Consider the following 14,952-nt stretch of genomic DNA (forward strand, 5'->3'; position numbering starts at 1 on the left):
GCTTTCGAACCAAAGAAGGGATGGCCATTTCCAGTCCTCTCTGCACTAGTATGCTATGGATGGAAAGGTAAGGGAAAGTAAGGAAAATGCCTTGGCTGATTATGATGTGATTATTAACAATGATGTAGGGCTGGTGGGTGGGTTGTGTGAATGCACAGATGACCACTCAAAGAACATTGGTTACAGGTAACCAACCTCTCTTCTTCATCGTTTCTGCATCAAACATATGGGCAATCAGAGAGTTTACTGTGGAAAACAGAGGAATGCCAGATTGGAGAAGGACAAACATTGTCCCCATCTTCAAAAGGGGAGGAAAGATGAATCTGGGAATTACTGACGAGTTAGTCTGACATGAATCCTTGGAAAAATTCTGAAGAAAATTATGAAGCACATAAAATAATTAATAAAAGCCAACATGGACTTATCAAGAATAAATGCTGTTGAACTAATTTAATCTCATATTTTGACTGGGTACCCACCCAAACAGAAAGCAAAAACACTTTGGCCATAATCAACCTTGACTTTAACAAAGATATACTTAGGATTCATTAATGAACATTAATGAATTATATGATGAGGTGGAATAGCAAACACCCTAGAAGACAGAATGAAGAACCAGAGTGATCTTGATAAACATGAATGCTGGGCCAAAAGCAACAGAATGAAATTCAATAGGGACAAATGCTGAGTCCTAGGAAAAAGAAACCAAATGCATCGATACAATGTGTCGCTCAACAGAATATGGGGAATATGTGGCTCAACAGACCTGAAAAAGAAAAAGACCTTGGAGTTACTGTGTACAACAGGCTAAACATGAGCCAACATTGTGATGCAGCTACAAAAGGGGCATATGTATTTTTCGGATGCATTAACAGAAGTATTACTTCCAAATTATGAGAACTAATAGTTCCCTTATACTCTTCAGTAGTCAGACCTTATCTAGAATAATGTGTCCAGTTCTGGGCACCAAGATTTAAGATGCAGAAAAATTAGAAAGGGTCCAGAGAAGGGTAACAAAAATGATCCAGGATTTGGAAACACTGCCCTGTCAGGAGAGACTGAGAGAACTGGCCCTTGTATCTGCTTCATGTTTCAGAGTGGACTGAGGAACGTGATTGGCAAATGAATACAGCAGATGTGATGGTGGCGTTTGGCTCTGCAGTAGCAGACTTACCCTGCAAACAAGCGAAAACACACAGAATAAGAAAGAAAAGATGCTGTTCAACTCATGTAGGGTTCTTTTAAAAGCCTCTTGGATCTGCATCCAGAAGTCAACCTGTAATGGCACCACCATGCATATTGTCTACACACCAACTGACTCACCAAGGTTTCAGAGAACGTTCCTTCTAAGTTAAAGATATGTAAGACGTCTGTTTCAGTTCATTTTTGAACATTTTCTCACTTCACAACTCCTGGACAGAACATGGACTTGAACCCAATCTATGATCGACTGTTCATGTGTCTGAGCTTGCAGCATGAGTCACAGTCTCCACCTTCACTGAAAAATGGGATTGATGGAATGTATTCATTTGAAAAATGCACATGATCAAATACGTATTTTTGAAAAATGTGTACAAGCAGGCACTGATCAGTGGTAGAATAAAGTTTGCATTTCAAAGATATACACAATTGATCCATAGATCCAGAAAAGTAAGCATGGAAGTACACATACATGTTCCTGCAGATACAAGATTGCATGCTCATGTAATTATAAAAACAGAAAACCCTTGAGGATGGGCAAGCTCAAATTTACTTGTACGCATGCCCCTATGCCAAACCTCACCTGGAGATACCAAGAGTACATGCATAGTGGAACCACATAGTGGGACCACCACTTCAGTCTGAACCAGTTTACTTACAGTCTTACAATGAACCATCCAAGAATTTTGAGTATGCCCAAACTGTGCCCACACTTCCCCAGCATTTAAAATTCCAGCTTTTAAATTCTGCTGCGACCTGTCTGGATCCAGAAGGGGATTGGGTTAGAAACTCAACAAATTCAATCTTCCTTTTTATTTAATTTATCATGAAATTAGTTGAACATTATGTTTCATGTTAGCTTTGAAGTGGTGTCTCAGGCTGTGCAATACGTGCACAGCAACTCTGAACCAATTATGGCCAACATTTTGTTCTGTATCATCTCTCTTATGAGGAAGAAAGCAAAATGCAGAAAGTGATACTTTTGGAGCATTATTGCACAGAAAAGACTAATGATTCACTGCTGATAAAAAGGAGAAAGAAGCAGTGATGTTGCCAGTTTTTGATTTTGAGAATGACATTGATGTGCCATTAACAGCCTCCCTACTGATGACTGGTTCAAAAGGCAGAGGGAATGAGTGAAATTAAACATGAGATTTAATTAAATGTATTAAAAGAGAAAGAAAGGGCTTGAAAAAGGTTACACTTCACAATAAACGGCATTGAAAACTAAGATTTTCAGATAGTCTGCATGGCGCACTAAAGTTTAAATCATACTTTTACTGTGGAATACCTCCCCAGAAATGAACAATGGGTTAACAAAGGAATGTTAAGAGTGACAAATGGGACCTACAATGACATATTACAGTGCAAGCTTCTACTGTTTAGGATTCAGATTCCATTCCAGCTTAACTCCCGCACCTGTTTCTCTGTTTCACCCCCATGAACGGTTTGCCAGTATCCCCAGCTCACTGAGCAAGTTGACATACAGGAGATTTTCCTTTACATACTTCTGCAAAATTTGGTTTCCTTCTGAGAGTACAGGACACTTTCTCTTGTGGACGGGTGGTGCAATTTTGGCTACAGAGAATTGCGAACATTATTAGTCAGTGTAATAATAAACGGAAAAATGAATGAATGAATGAATGAATGAATGAATGAATGAATGAATGAATGAGGGAGCTACAGGTTGCATAACCTGCCAGCATAATGTGTGGCTCCATTCCAGACAAACATAATCCTTTAGCATGTGATGTGTGCTACCAAGAACTTGACAACCCTTCTGTCAGTCCAATTCGGAAACAACAAAAGGGTTTCTAACCCCCAAAGGGCCACCACACCTGCTATCTCTTCTTGATACGTTATGCTAGTACTCTCAGACTCCTTCAGCTTCCCTCAAAAATCTTTAGTTGTTTTGCCAGGAGAGGAACATCTAAGCAAGCTTTCAGTTTCAGCACAGACCAGAAGAACACGGGAAGGACCATAGCTCATTAGTAGAGCATATGTTTGCAGAAGATCTCAGGTTCAAACCCAAACACCTCTGATTAGGGGCTGGAAAAGCTCCTCCTGGAAAACCTGGAGAACACCTGTCAGTACAAGTGTTGATAGAATTGGGTTAGCTGGACCAAGAGGTATGACCTTGTAGAAGGCAACTTTCTACATTCCTAACATCCCCCATTGTCATGAGGTCATAACTCACATTCCCAATTACTCACACAGACGCAGGCAATAAAAATTAAAGACTTCTATGCCAAACAACTACAAGAATTATGTTTACAACAGATAATATAGCAGCTACCGCAGAGAGCTCCAAGCAACACAGTTGCCCCCTCCTTTCTGACCTCTCTGAGATTTGTCATGTGGACCTTAATCTCCTAACACGCCCTTCTCTACTGGGGCTGGACAAACTTCTTTCTCTCCTTCTCTCTTGCAATTGGTCTAAGCATCGAAGTCTCCTCCTCAGTTGGGCATTTCCCATGGCAACCGACTCCTCTTCCTGATTTCCAGGAACTCCCTCAAAAACTTGAGAGTCAGGTGGCAGGGGGGCTGTTTGTGCCGTGGGCACCAAGTATAAATCTCCCTGCTCTAAAGCCTGATCCTCACTGGGGGCTTCTGGCCCTCTTTCACGTGCTAATGCCTACCCTGAGTTGTTAGGCACGACACCCATCCAAATTCACAGTCAGGCACAGCTACATGCTCAAGATCTAATACCCTCAGTGCGACGATCACCAGAGCTACAGCATCATGTTATCCCTACTGGCTACCATGTTGCATACAAGTTGCTCCCCAGAAGATACTTTGTATGTATACGTACCCTAAATGTTGTTAACTTAACAAGGAAATATCTAGGGAAGCACCTTGAACAATTCTACCAGTTCAGTTCTTTTTCCTACTGTTGACGAATTAGAGAATCAGTTATAGAGTTTTGTGCCTACAAATCAAGAATTGAGTTCAGTGACTGTTTAGACTTTGTTCTCATTAGTGAAGATCTAAGCATTAAGTAAAAGAGATAAAGTCTTCTTATTGGTGACTCAACAGCTATAGAATTCCCATTCCAGAAAGTGCCATCAAGTCCCCAGTCTCCTATCCTCAAATGGCCTTCCGAAACATTTTTTATTCCATCAGGATCATTGTTATTAAATCTTTGATGGCCCAAATAAACGTATATAGATGCATTAATTGTTTGATAATGTTAAAATTGTGAATACACCATGTTTTGCTGTCTTAGAAAATCAACACCTTTAGACAGGATTTCAACAACTAAAACATACAAAACTAACAGAGTTAGTGACACACGGGAGGTCAAGCTCATTGTGAATATTCAGAGTTGCACTCTATAAAACCCCATGTGGATACTCATTCAAAATAATGCTATAGCTACTCTAGGGAACAACCTAAATGTTCCCACTGGCTCATCTACTACTATCAAAAGATCCAGCTGCTAAAACACTGCTCAGGTCCTTTTAAGTGACATGGAAGTGCTTGTGACTACACCCATGGCCTCAGATCAAGATCCAGTTGAACAAATAGCACAAAGATATTTGTTTTCCTTACATTGAGAATTGCTGTTCCACTTTATCTTTTGTGTAGGGTGCATAGGACAGCTTCCTGAGGTGACAATCTCTAGAAGGAGATTAATATCTGTGACTAGAATTTTGCAAATTATGATACACTTGGTCTTTCTGTCATGGGAATATCAGTTGGGCAGTTACCTAATCTGTGCACATGCCTGCAGAAAAAGTACTCATTAAACACTCCAAAAGTTACAATTTAATACGTAATTATTAATTTGGTCTTAGGAAAGTGTCCTTGGAGGAAGTGCATATATTATTTCAAGGTTGGCTGGTAAATGTTAAAGAAAGTTACAATTTATTTATTCATCTATTTGAAACTTTTTTAGACTGTCTTGGGATGGTTTAGCAATAAGACAAATAGAATAAAACACAGAATCCTAGTCAAATTCTTGTCCAATCAAAACAGCCCATATTAAAACTATCAAACCTTAAAACATTGGGGAAATGAAAAGGTTTTAGCCTGGCACTGAAAAGAATAAAGTCCAAACAACTCAGGCCACAACAATTGAAAAGAAAGATGGACCTGACGGTGCTCTGGTCATCTCCCGTACAAGAACTACATCAACCATGGAGTCCAGCTCATGGCGAATCTGAGCGATTTTATCCCTAAAGTGCTGGGCACAGCGAGCCACCATTGGTGCAATGAAGACATTTTTTGGCCCAGAATGTAACAGGCTTCACACCATCTGCAAATATATGTAGAATGATTTCAACCTCTTTACAATGTCAGGTGCCATATATCATGTTGATGCCAATGGAAGTTTTGGTGCAATCCTATCATGATGAACATAAAAGTCCAAACTTGTAAGTTCATGCTCATCCAGTAAAGAGTGAGAATCATAGAATAGTACAGTTGGAAGGGGTCATGAAGGCCATCGAGTCCAGCCCCCTGCTGTTGCAGAACACCACATTACACCATCCCACTCAGATGGCTGTCCAGTTTCTTTTTGAATGTCTCTAGTGTGGCAGAGCCTACCACCTCCCTAGGCAGCTGGTTCCACTGTCACATTGCTCTGACAGCGAGTGAGGAAGCTTTTCCTAATATCTAGCCTGAATCTGGTTTGTTGCAACTTAAACTGATTATTCTGTGCCTTACACTCTGGTATTAGCAAGAAGAGATCTTGACCTTTGTGACAGCCACTGAGGTACTTTTAGAGGGGTAACATGTCCCCACTCAGTCTTCTCAAGGCTGAACATGCCCAGTTCTCTCAGTCTCTCCTCATAGGGCAGTGTTTCCAAACCCTGAATCATTTTTGTTGCCCTCTGCTGGACCCTTCCTAATTTACCTACATCTTTCTTAAATCTTGTTGCCAAGAACTGGGCACAGTATTCCAGGTGAGGTCTGACTAGTGAGAAGTATAGAGGAACTACTACTTCTTGTGATTTGGAAGTAATACTTCTGTTAATGCATCCCAAAATAGTATTTGCCCTTTTGGTGCCTGCATCACATTGTTGGTTCATGTTTAGCCTGTTTTCCACAATTACTCCAAGATCTTTTTCTTTTTCAGTTCTGTTGAGGCACATATTCCCCATCTTGTATTGATGCATTTTGTTTCTCTTTCCTAGATGGAGGACTTGGCACTTGATTGAATCTCATTCTGTTCCTTTTTGCCCAGTGTTCAAGTTTATGAGTATCACCTACATTCTGTCTTCTAGGGTGTTTGTTATTCCACCCAGTTTTGTGTCATCTGCAAATCTGATTTTCTTTCCTTGTATTTATTTATTTATTTATTTATTTATTTATTTATTTATTTATTTATTTATTAAAACATTTCTATGCCGCCCCTTGCCAAGGCCTCGGGGCGGCTTACAACATTTCCTCATCTAAATCATTAATAAAGATGTTGGAGAGCACTGGACTGAACCCAGTTGTACCCTACTAATTACCTCCATCCCATCTGAGAAGGTGCCATTGATGAGCATTCTTTGTGTCCGATTTAGCAATTTTGGATCCACCTAACAGTTTTCCCATCTATTCCAGTTTTTGCTTATTTTCTTAACAGAATGTCATGTGGCACTATGTTGAAAGCTTTGCTAAAGTGTTGGTAGATAATGCCCACAATGTTCCCTTTGTCCATTTGGGAGGTTACCCAGTCAAAACATGAGATTAAATTAGTCTGACAGGATTTCTTTTTGATAAATCCATGCTGGCTTGTATTAATCACTGCATTTTCTTCAAGATTCTTGCAATTTGATTTTTTAATAATTTGCTCTAGAATTTTTCCAGGGATTGATGTCAGACTAACTGGTCTATAGTCCTCAGGTTCATCTTTTTATCCCTTTTGTGAAGATAGGGACAACATTAGCCCTTCTCCAGTCCTTGCACTTCTCCTGTATTCCAAGATTTATCGAAGATAATAGCCAGTGTTTCTGAGAGTTCCTCCACTAGCTCTTTTATGACTCTGGGATGCAGTTCATCGGGACCTGGAGATTTGAAAGTGTTTATTCCACCAAGGTATTCCTTTACCAAAGATTATCTTGACCTCTTCTTGCTTCCAATCCTGCATTTTCACTAGATGGGCATTTTTGGCCATCATAAAGAGGGAGAGAAGGCAGCTAAGCTGAAACACCTTCAGGATACCTCCTACCCTGGGTGCTCCATTCGCTTTCCTCCCCCCCCCCCCACAAAATGTCCCCATGCCCCTCTTCTCTAAGGTCATTTTCCTGACTTCAGAGAGCAATTAGCATTCTGCTTCCCAATTCCAAGGTCAGAGTACTGTCCCTGATCCCAGAATTGGGAGTCCAAACTATCTTATATTCCCTCTGAAAATGTTTAGTTGATAAGATTGGTCCCTTAATCACAAACTTAATTCAATATCATAGCCAGTACAATGCTTAATCTGATACATGGATGTGATCTGGCTTTTCAGCCAGAATTGTTTGCGTAGGAGCGATACATATATACATACTGAAATCTCACCCACATAAAAATTATTTGCTTGGTCTATTCAATGCCCAATGTATTTCCATGTTCTAATTTTGTGCTTTCCCCCTTTTCTTTTCTGCTTTGCAATCTGACTATATTCTATCTTTAAAGAGTTAGAAGTGTGTCATTGAATCTGGATGCTTCTGTTGTGACTTGTCACAGCACCTAAGGAAAACCTTGTATGTAATGCTAATTTCAAACAATTAAGAGGAACTGAAGAACAAAAATCATACTTTGCCAGTGGGAAAAACTAGTAGAACAGGTTCAGTGTTGATCTGAGATCCTACCTTGGAAGATAATTCATAGGATTGCAACCTGGAAAATGCACGTTTGCTTCTACATACAGTTCAGCAAGAAACAAGAGAGCTATACCAGCCCCTACTCATTCCCCTCCTGGTCATTTTGTCTGCCCTTCTCCTCAAATATAGCAGCAAGCTGGATTCTGTTTGTCCTACAACAGGTGAAAGCAGAATGGCAGTTGACAAGGACAGTAGAGAAACTGATAGGAGTAGCTATGCATGTTTTTTCTCCTGCTTCATCAGTGCATTTTGAAGGAAACAGACATTCTCACTATTGCAACCTGGCAGTCTGAATCCTTTATTTTGATGTTGTACCTATTTCATATAAGAATTAAAAGAAGGCAGGTCATTATGTAAAGGGACCAGCCCAGAATATTTTTCTGCTAGAGATGATGGATGAGATGCTTCCCTGACCATTCATGTACAGAAGTTGACTGGGCAGAGAGTTCAAACTTACTTCAAAACAAGTACTTTTATTTACAGTATCTGAAGGCAGCCACCTAGCTTAGGAAGTGCAGGACAAGACTCGTTTGTAATAGGCTGATTATGAGCTGCGACTTGCAAAGAATATCAGGAGCAACAAAAAGGGCTTCTATCAACATGTAAACATAGCAAGAGGAAAGGGAGAAAGGTAGTGGGACCACTTAATAAGGAGGAAGGGAATTCAGTGACTGTTGTGAAGGAACAGGCACAGATGTTAAATGACTGTTTTGCTTCTGTATTCTTCCCAAAGCAGGATGAGGGGGAGCTGCATGGAGGATCAGATGAGGCCGGGGACTTAGGGGCACAGATTAGTCATCCCTCTAGAAGCTGAAGAGCTCCTCAGGGCACTGGATGTTACAGAGGTGCCAGACCCTGACGGGTTTCACCCAAGAGTACTTCGGGAGTTGGCAGGGGTCCTCTCGTACCTGCTGGCCTCCATTTTTAAGGCCTCGTGGGGAATGGGTGATGTTCCAGAGGACTGGAGGGTGGCGTCAGTGGTCCCAATTTTCAAAAAAGATAGTAGAGGGGACATGGGAAATTACAGACCTGTTAGTCTTACATCTATTGTAGGAAAGACAATGGAAAGGGTCATAATAGCAAGAGATCTAGTAACTCTAGATAGGGAAGGGAGGTTGGGGGCCACGCAACACGGCTTCTGCAAAAACAGGTCCTACCAGATGAACCAGTCTGCTGATTAAATTCACACACAATACTAAAATGGGGGCAGTGGCCACAACTGAGGTGCAGGTACTCCAGATCCAGAAGGATCTGGACAGACTATGGAAGTGGGCAGAGAACAATAGGATGGTGTTCAATGTGGATAACTGCAAGGTCTTGTACTTGGGGCATAGGAATGGTTCTCATAAGTACAGGTTAGCAGACAAGTGGCTGGAGAGCAGCCCTCATTACAGGAAGGATATAGCCAGGTTAGAGTCAGTGCAACATGGGGCCACAAGGTTGGTGGTGGGATTTCAGGGAAACTCATATGAGGAGAGACTGAGGGAACTGGGTCTTTTCAGCCTGGAGAAGAGAAGACTCAGAGGGGATCTGTTGGTGACATACAGGTATGTGAGGGGGTGTCACATGGAGGTAGGTAGAGACCTGTTCTCCCCTGCAGAGCAGGGCAGGATGCACTCCAATGGAACCAAACTCAAGGAACCAAGGTTCAGATGCCAGGAAGCACTTTCTGACAGTTAGGACCCCCGAGGGTATGGAATGGACTTCCATGGGAGGTGGTTGAAGCCCCTAGGTGAGGGTGTTCAAGGATAGGCTAGACATGCACATGGTAGGCATGTCGTGATCAGAGCCAGCTGGAGCTGGGGCACAGACTAGATGACCTGGGAGGCCCCTTCTGACTCAGTTTCTATGTAAAGGAATGCCATTTGGGATTCCCCACTCCCCTGGCCCATTGGGTTAACTCATGCCCAGAAATCCCTGGTCCAGAAACACTGGACCAGCCACTGCAATCAGCATATGACAAACCCAAATGGGGGAAACAAACAACTTTATTAAAAGGTTAAAAATAGGGGTGGAGGAACTAAAACATACTAGTATGAAAAGATAAAATCAGGGAAAAGGGAGAAGGAAGGGGAAAGGGGGATTTGGGCGGTCCAAAGAAAGTTATAGCCAACCAAGATCCCACTCACAGAGCCTTGCTGGTCCCCTTGAACAATAAGAAAAGAAAGTTTTCTATCTTAGCCTAGAGACAATGACTCTGCCTTCTAACAGCACAGCAAAACAGGTTACCAGATCAGTCATCAATAGGGAGGATCAGCAGCAGGACGAAATCTCCCCCAGGAGAGGAACAAATGCTTCTCAACTCCTGGGACTTTACTCCCCTGCAGCCTTGGTCAACTGACTAAGGGGTGTTTGCCTAATTCCCACTTTCTGGGGTTCACCCATTAACTCCAGCTGCTGACCATCAATTCATCATCACTGGTTTTCTCCTGTGGCCTTGAGACCAGTTGAAAGCTCTGACGTCCCTAGCCTGAGATGGAGGCAAAAATCTCTCCAAGGCCTTGGCTGCCTGATTTCCCCAAGGATGGTACCTGGTATTTCCAGAATTTTGTTTCCTGAGTTAACTCTTCCCCTGCCTCCTGAAGCCTGGAGAGCAAATTCACATTGTAACATATCACATAAAACTTTGCCTTGCAATAGCTGGCTGCCACAACTTTCCCCAAATGACTTTTGCCTGAGGCAGCAAGCTCACTCTGCCTAATGGTATGGTTGGCCCCAAGACCCACAATATCTTAGCAAATTCTAATATTTGCAGGAAATAGTCCTGTTAGTTCCAGGAACTAAAGAGTTCACAACAAACTCTCTCATGCCACTTACAGAAAACCTTAATAACATTAAGAAACTCTCTCTCTTTAGAGTAGACGCAAATATTTGGAAGGTAGGGGATTAAATTATTCATCCAAACTTAGAATAAATTACTCCCATCACAATTTATTAACAGCTCTGTCTGAAAGATGAGAAATAGTACTGTCATGAAAGACAAAAGTGTGTGTGTTGCGGGGAGATCCATTAGACTAATGAGTTAGACAGCAAATGAACTGCAAACTATAAGCAAAGAGCAAGATTATACAAAAGTGGCCCTTATCTCAACTTTTTGGGGGTACTTCACTTCCTCTCAGTCAGCCCTAAATGTATAGATCTGCCTAAAATCTGAAGATGTTAACACAACGGGTGCTGACAATGCTCCAACCAGATTCCTCTCTTCATGCTCTATGTCTCTGTAAAAGGCACCAGATGGTTCAAGCCAATGCAGGTCTCTGACGACCACAACCAGAAGTCTCTTGCCTGTGTCTCCATGGCAGCTTGTCAAAAGCTTGCTTCAATACCATCATTGCAGATGGCCAGATGTGGTACTGCAAGTGCTGGTTCAGCAGATGAAGCAGTAAAAGAAGCCGCAAATTTTAAAAAGACTCTTACTGGCTAGGCATATTACTCTCAGTGATTCTGTTTCTGGAACTGCCCTGCTCCTTTTCTGCTGAACCATTTACTGCATTGCTGGCTGGCTGACCTCCCTGCCTGCCAGTTTATTTGCCTGACAAGCTCGTTCTCTACCTTGTTCTCTCCCTCTAAACTATCAGTTCTAACTTCTGGTTCTCAAGGGGCTTTTTATATAAAGTCAGTAACAGTAGCAATCAGATGTTTTTATTCAAGAGTGCCCTTTCTCTAAACACTGCTGATTAAATCAAATTAAAACTTGCCTTTCAGAAAGATCATAGTATCATAGAATAGTAGAATTGGAGGGGGCCATGAAAGCCATTGGGACCCAACCCCCTGCTGTTGCAGGACACCAGTTTACACCATCCCATTCAGACGGCTGTCCAATTTCTTTCTGAATGTCTCTAGTGTGGGAGAGCCCACCACCAATCCAGGCAGCTGGTTCCACTGTCCTATTGCTCTGACAGTGAGGAAGCTTTTCCTGATATCTTGCCTAAATCTGGGTTGTTGCAACATGAATTGATTATTCCGTGTCTTGCACTCTGCTATCAGCAAGAAGAGATCCTGACCTTCTTCTCTGTGACAGCCCTTGAGGTACCTATAGAGAGATATCATGCCCCCCTCAGTTTTTTCTTCTCAAGGATGAACATGCCCAGTTCTCTCAGTCTCTTCTCAAGTTCTAAGAACATCAGACATTACCTCCTGAAATTTCAGTGGACTAATTCAATCCAATTGTCAATTACACATTGCAACCTTATCAATGAAATTATATATTTATAATAATGTCACGAAAGTTATGCAGTCTAGTTCACTGACATGCAAAGTTACAACCCTGCCTTAAGGAAACTGAACCTGTAAATACTAACTTGAAGGCCAGCTTTATTTTCCCCTTACAGCTATGCAAGCTGAGCTATGTTCTCTTTGAAAGGTCAAATGGTTCCTTTCACCTATCAGGTTAGTACAGGAGTTCCCAACCTGGGGGGCCTGCACCCCATGGGGTAAGAGAAGGCATTTCAAGGGGTGTGGCAAAGAGGAAGGCTGTGTCACAATTCACCAAAATTGGCAGATTATGTTCTTCATGAAAAATTATCCCAATAATAAAATTATTATTTAGTTTGCATTTGGATTCTATTTTCTTTTGTCAATCAGGACCAAATCTAGGAATCACCTGAATCCACAGGCAGTGTTGAGGTTTGCAATCAGCAAGAAAATTGCACATTTTAACAAAACTGTGAGTGAGATGCAGGAACAAAGAAGTCATTTAATTTTATGTTCACAGCTGGGATTGGTTTTACTGTTTACATTTCCTTCTAATTGCTCGATTTATATTTGAATTTTATGCACTGTGTTAAATGTTTGTTTTTTTAGTTTAATTTGTTCACCCACAGCACTGTATGTGGTTCAATTTGTAGTTCAAAAATTTGAAATGTGACTTCCTCATCTGCAAATATATTACTTTTGAAGGGGGTGCAAACATAAATCAAACATTTTCTGGGGGTGCAGGGCATAGAAACAGTTGGAAACCGCTGGGTTAGCAGCACAGCCTGTGCGCATTCCATGTAAAGGACCAGTCCTTGTTTCTCCAGGGAGATCATTCATGTGCCTTCTCTATTGCTGATTGCTACCTTCAGCCTCTCATGTGGTAAGCACACAGACCATTGGTCAATCTAGCTTAGTACTGTCTCTTCTGATTGGTAGCTACTCTGCAAAGCCTGGAAGTGCTTTCCTGACATTGTTGTTACTTTTAATTATAGATACCAGAGTTCAAAGGCATAATTAGATGTTAACAGATATGGAGGAAAAAAACAATCTCCCTTAGTAAAGTTGGTGGGACCTCCACTCCACCACCAACCACAGTGAAGCAATGGCAAGAAGAGCTTCAGCTGTTCAAAAATTCTCTGTTCGTAGCATATTAACTCGCAAATGACCCCGGTGCCTCAAATGGCAGAAATGAATTAAGGTTTGCTATGGCAGGTTTCTTAAAAGCACATCATTGCAGATACCTCAAAAAAGGGAGATGAAGCACCTGTTGACAGCATAGAACCAACTGCTTATCAACTCAGTTTCCCATATTTTCTTCTTACCCATATCAGACATCTCTGGCACAGTAACGATGTAAGGTCCATCTGTAAATTTTGGTGCATTGTCATTGATGTCTTGTACTTTGATAATAAACTCTGACTCAGGCTCAAGTGGCTTGTTGGTCCGTCTGTCAATTGCCTGGGCATGCAGCACATAGTGTGTCTTCTTCTCCCGGTCTAGACTTTTGGTTGAATGGATGTCTCCTGTTGTGTCATCAATAATAAAGATAGTCCCAGCACCTTCACCTGTAAGGATGTACTTGACCGATCCATCGCCTTTGTCAGAATTGGAGTGCAGCTGTAAGACACACACACACACACACACCATACATTATTAATTCTTTATGGTTCTAGAAACTTTGGAGAGAAAAATTATCTATGTCATCATCAATACTATATAATGAGAGGAGCCATGAACATTCACCAGTGCATACCACCTACCCCTAAAAAAACCCTGAATTAGTCAGACCATTGGATCCAAGCATAGGAAGCACAATAAAGGAAGTTGCTTGTTCATGTTCATTCTTATCCTTAGCTTGGGAAGAAAGAGCTAGAAATTAGAAAAATGTGGCTCATCACATCATTTTAAAATCTCAAGGAAGAAATGTGAAGAGGAAAAATTTAAGAGGAAACAAGAAACTATCTCACTGACTCTGAGCATAGCTGATTATAAGGCTAGGAGTTCCAGTATGAGGTTTCAAGTTCCTCCACTAAGCATACTGCATCTTCTGTTGAACTACTGAAAGAACTGACCATCATGCTGACTATAACTCAGTCAAGATGCACATGAAAAGGGCTTAAGAACAGCAATCACATTTATTTATTTATTTATTTATTTATTTATTTATTTATTAAAACATGTTTATGCCGCCCCATTCACCGAAGCCTCGGGGCGGCTCACAACAATGTATCTCTTTAACAAATCCATCCTCATCCTAGAAGTTGGCTAGAAAATTAGGTAACAGCATAAGGTCACAGAATATCATGTAGCTTCAAACGCTTTCACCAAAATAGAACTTTATCTTCTCTTGAAGTGATCTCATCACTGAAATGACTTCAACCTATTTACTTATTTATTTTTGTTTAAAGGTCACCCATTAGCATCATGGTCTCATCATACAATTGTCTTTTCACAAGCTTCTCTCACAAATGCTAACACAGGGATAGTTCACCATTCCAAAGCAATCTTTTAACTCAAGATAGTCCTTCCAAAGCATTGTTAAGTTACAAGAAATGCAAAAAACTTATGCTCTGAAATGGCAGATTTCTTTTGGATTTCATTTGTATATGACCAAAAAAGTGTCAAGCATTTTCAACACAGTTACAGCTGCCTTGAAAACAGAAAACTTTTTTTTAAACAAGGGGACTAGTGAAAGGGAAAGTCAGGAGAGTCAAATCTTCCCAGTGTACTTAGGAGTTATTTACAGCTATGACAACAG

The 14,952-nt window shown here is 41.2% G+C and overlaps 1 protein-coding gene across 3 annotated transcripts in view; it reads right to left on the minus strand.

Annotated features, from left to right (window-relative positions):
- The window catches only part of LOC123021652 (cadherin-18), a 211,271-nt gene that overhangs the window by 131,525 nt on the left and 64,794 nt on the right, over positions 1–14,952 (minus strand). For all 3 annotated transcript variants that reach the window (XM_044426624.1, XM_044426623.1, XM_044426625.1), the window contains exon 2: positions 13,517–13,811. In XM_044426624.1, the coding sequence (XP_044282559.1) occupies positions 13,517–13,811 (295 nt within the window). The remainder of the gene's footprint in view (positions 1–13,516; positions 13,812–14,952) is intronic.

This window comes from Varanus komodoensis, unplaced genomic scaffold (genome assembly GCF_004798865.1).
Source record: "Varanus komodoensis strain SLA01 unplaced genomic scaffold, ASM479886v1 scaffold17, whole genome shotgun sequence".
Classification (NCBI taxonomy): domain Eukaryota; kingdom Metazoa; phylum Chordata; class Lepidosauria; order Squamata; family Varanidae; genus Varanus; species Varanus komodoensis.